This window comes from Acyrthosiphon pisum, unplaced genomic scaffold (genome assembly GCF_005508785.2).
Source record: "Acyrthosiphon pisum isolate AL4f unplaced genomic scaffold, pea_aphid_22Mar2018_4r6ur Scaffold_21293;HRSCAF=23543, whole genome shotgun sequence".
Lineage (NCBI taxonomy): Eukaryota > Metazoa > Arthropoda > Insecta > Hemiptera > Aphididae > Acyrthosiphon > Acyrthosiphon pisum.
In genome coordinates this window covers 25,197-30,061 of record NW_021770744.1, presented here as the reverse complement: position 1 = coordinate 30,061, position 4,865 = coordinate 25,197, and the positions used below count along the sequence as shown (strand labels likewise).

General features: G+C 27.0%; 1 protein-coding gene across 1 annotated transcript; it reads right to left on the bottom strand.

The window, feature by feature from the left end:
* Window positions 1–6: 6 nt before the first annotated feature.
* Window positions 7–2,751, bottom strand: LOC115034856. Its single transcript, XM_029492351.1, has 2 exons — window positions 1,354–2,751; window positions 7–978 (listed from the first exon to the last, which is right to left on the bottom strand). Exons 1-2 carry the CDS (start codon window positions 1,649–1,651, stop codon window positions 836–838), a joined length of 441 nt encoding a protein of 146 aa, XP_029348211.1. The 5' UTR covers window positions 1,652–2,751; the 3' UTR covers window positions 7–835.
* Window positions 2,752–4,865: the final 2,114 nt, after the last annotated feature.

The window sequence follows — 4,865 nt, the reverse complement described above, 5'->3', positions numbered from 1 at the left end:
GTGGAAATGACAGATTTTCATCATCTGATGAATAGACTACATCTTCTTGGGGCTGAATTAAAAACCAAAATGAATAAAGTTTAAATTAAGCAAACACACTTAAAATTAGTCAACTACATATAATTTATTTTGGGCCAATTTTTGTATTTATATAAAAGGTACCTAAATATTTGTTATGTATACAAAGTATTTAAAATTATTAATTGATTGAAAGTATATTCAATGCTTAAATGCTTAAATACTTCAATGCTTAAACAACCAATTCCTAATTAACATGACAAAAAGTAGGAAAAGTTTACCTACTCATATTCTCAAAACTTTATAAGGACCGTTAGATTATTAGATTTATTTAGATAGGTATAGACTTTATAACAAAATTTAAAAAATTGGAAATTATAATTTATATCATATACATTATGTACCTATACAAAATTAATTATTAATTTCAATTATGACCTCATACATATCAATACCTAAATTTTTATCTTAAATTATTAATTTATTATTTAATATTTTGTACCTAATTTAAATTCATAATGTAATAATTTGCTAAGTGTAATAATTATATTTATTATAATAATATTTATATTATTTTAACCCACCTCTAACTTATCAACATGATCCTCAAAATTTGATCCGCATGGTTCAACTGCTCCTTTTTTGCAATTTAATTTTTTTAACACACTTGATGAGCTTAGCACTGCATATTTACGTTTAGCTGAAGCATTAATTGAGGTTGTAACCTAAACATTATAGTTATTTTAATGAATACTTCATGATATTTCATAATAGGTAGGTATACAAAGTTTAAAGATTATGCTAAATAATATTGTATTCAATATTTTATTACCATTTTATTTTTATCGGTGACAGTTGATTCTGATAAAATAATATGTCTTTCATGACGTTTAGAGCGACATGGAGATATTTTATTATGTGCTATATAATACTTTCTTTTCTCACACATTTCAATCCAATCTGTATAACAAGTTGAAGTAAGAAAATATGTTATTTAAGTTATAGATTGGAATAATTAGTAGGTAATATACAGTGACGCTCAGAAAGGTTAATAATTTATTAAATACCTAATGCAACTCGGGCACTCGGGGAGATATTATGGTGTGTGTAAATGACTGGTGTAATGGGTGCTTATGTAAATTATAAGTAGATAAATAATAATAATATCAGTACATACTTAGATTTGATTTAAAATTTTTAAAATAAACTGTATTATCTACAATACATTTTACGTATTTAATTATCAAAAAAAGCAGTTAACTTTTGTTAACTCAAAATTTCTCGGTGCGCCACTGGTAATATTATATATTATTTAAACTGAATTGTATTACTTACTCCCTTGTGCTAAAAGTATAGCTGAAACTTTTATCCATTGCATATCTTTTTTTTTACATCTTTTAACCATACTTGAAGCATATGTCACATCAATATTACTTGGCCAAAATAAAACTATCTCAGTTTTTTCACTGATTAAATCTTGGTTATTAATTTTATCCTCTGTGCATGGTGTAGTCTGAATCCAGCATAAGAATCCAACTTCCACAGAATTACCTTCATTGGTAAACTCAAATAGTCCACAGTTTTCATCGCTCATAGCACTTATTAATTTTTCATTTTCATTAATTGAACACATTTTAAAAATGACGATGTCGATATTTTAACAAAAAACAATGACGGGTGAAAAAAAAATGTTAACACTCAATATAAAACTGTTAATGTTACAATGACGCAAGTACGCAACAGAATATGACATTATGACCATAACATAGATCGCGTTAAAACAAAGCAAAAACCGCTACGGCATATTATTTCAGTAAATGAATATTATGGATATTATAACCGTTTACTATATTGTGCGGTCTGCGCCGCCGTGCCTGGAACGTAACGTACAGTAAGTTGGTGTCAACGCAACGGTGAACGGCGGCGTGTGCGTGCGCGTATCAGGGCTATATACCCATATTAAGTTATTAATAGTTTATATTATCACAATGACACAATATTATGATGATTGTAAAAACTAAAATGTAAACAAAGAAAAATCATAGTTATTACCATTGATTATAAATAATATTATAATCAATGTTATTACTTATTACTTATTATACAAGGAATATTTTTAGCCTCACGACACGTCGACACGTATTCTATGATATTTTCTTTATATTAAATAATTTCTCTAATACTATATAAGTAAAAAATAAATTCTGTATCATATTTACGTACTAATACAAATAAAAAGAAATGGATAATTACGTACCAAAAAAATATAAAAAGTACCTTACAATCGGAAATAATGGATCGCCAACACCAACAGTTTCTAGACAAACTAAGTGGTTTAGAAGACAACAGGTAAATATATTTCATTTTTTTTTAATTGTTTGTGGGTGGATTTCATTAATATTATACAGTTAATGTCTTCAGACTGTATCTTATGTAAGACAAGGTCCACATGGTTAGGGTCTCATTAAATGCTGTATACCTATTAAGTATTTATTACCTATTTAATATTCTGTATTGTTTTATGAATACTCAGGAAAATAATTTGAGACCTGCATTAAACAGAAACTTGGTAGCAGTTGCAGATGATGCTCCCAATAATGTAAATGATAATAATAGTGACCAAAACATCAATCCAATCATTGAAGTGAATCATGAAGTAAATTATAGTATTAATTATTTTTTATTAATTTAATTTTATAAATACTATGTATATAAGAACAACAGTTATTATTATTTATTACCAATTTTAAATAACTATTAATTTGCATTTTTAACATTGTGTTTTATTATTATATATATTAATTGAAAGAATTTATTATAATCTATAAGCAACAGGGTAATACTAAAACAAAGCTGGACACTAATAACTTGTTAGAAAGTTTTAGTTTATAATAATTTAGTAACTTAACGAGTTGAATTGAATGTGTAAAATAATTAAATATTACTCATTAAAAACAATAAATAACTAGTTCTTTTTCATTTAAAGATCTAAAAGTTCTGTAAAACTGCTGAGTGCCAACTATTATTACCTAAATCTAATATCTGCAGCTGTGATAACGATAGTTAATGAATATTGAGATTTCAATCTTATGATAATAACATTTTTATTGTCATATTATTTCTTATAAATTCTTTATATTAGTTATAACTTGTAATTCTTATAATACATATTACAAAGTATAACCAATATAGCCTAAATATATAAATAATATCTACATTTTGGTGGTTATTGTGTGTTAGTCCGCTATTGTCGGTGTATAATATTAATACTTTACATTTAAACAAACCCGTTTATAAATTTATATTTTAAACTAAAAACAAAAAACTAACTTCTTACTTCTACTCTGACTTAAAAGACTATTTTCATGTAACTAACTAACTTAGAAATTTGGCAAATTTCAGAAAGTAAAGTACCTAATAAAGTAACTTAACATTAACTAGTTGAAAAAAATTATTTATTTACCCAGCTTTGTACTAAAATATCTAAATATATTGTTGTTTAATTAATTCAAATAGAGTACCTAGTAAGTATAATTGTATATATACAAATTAAACTACTTCACAAGCAAATTTTGAGGGATTTTGAATTTAACTTTGTGTTATTTGTGTAATAATAAATAATACAAAATGTTCCTATTTATATTTTTACAGCCCAATGGAAATCATACAGATGATTCTACAGATGCTTTATCAGTAGATATAGATGTTTCGGAAAGAGATTTAGATAGTAATAATGTACTAATTGATGAAAATATTGAAGATAATGATAATGCACAACAGGAATTTCTGGTAATATAATGCATAATTATTGTGATGTATTTACATGATAAATTAAAGAACGCATGTTTTTAAAATATGTTTTAATAGATCAATAGTGACCTGGCCGAGGACCTGGCAGATGAAACTACCACACGTTATTTTAATAATAGCAAAGTTACAACTGAGGAGAGTGAACTACTTCTTCTTGCATTTGCGTTGCGTCACAAATTGACAAGCAGAGCTCTAGAAGATTTGATTGATTTAATTAATTGTCATACACCTGATCATCCTATACATCAATCTAAGTACTATTTATTAAAAAAGTTTACTGAAATAATTACTCCACCAGAAGTGCATTACTTCTGTGAAAAATGTCAAGCTATTCTTCCTAATGACAATTCAAATGAGGACACCACAGATGTGATAAAATGCACTCAATGCTATTTTGAAAATATTGTTAAATCTTTAAAAGACACTTCTTGTTATTTTCTAACAATACCGTTAGGCATTCAATTAAAAAAAATACTGGAATCTAAAACTGGTAGTAAGTTGAACTGGGAAACTAATGTAAATGATGTAAGAAATGGCACATTTTACAAAACACTGAAAGAGAAAAATGACAATAACAATTGTAAATATTTGACCATTCAATGGAATACAGATGGTATACAAGTTTTTAATTCGTCAAAAATGTCTGTTTGGCCAATTCAACTGATGCTTAATGAATTACCATATCGGGAACAAAGAGAAAATATAATTCTTGTTGGACTCTGGTTTTCTCCTACAAAACCCGATATGAATACATTTTTATCACCATTCGTCCAAGAATTGTGCAAGCTTCATAGTGAAGGAATAGACATTCAGCTTCTAGGTCATAATAGTCCAACGAACTTCAAAATATATACACTTATTTCATCCGTAGACTCTGTAGCAAGACCGATGATTCAAAGAATTAAACAATTCAATGGTAAATTTGGTTGTTCATACTGTCTCAATGAAGGGGTTATCCGAGATGTTGGACGAGGATCTTGTCGAGTGTATTTAGGTGACGTTGGACCACAAAGGACTCTAGAACAACATTTAGCTGA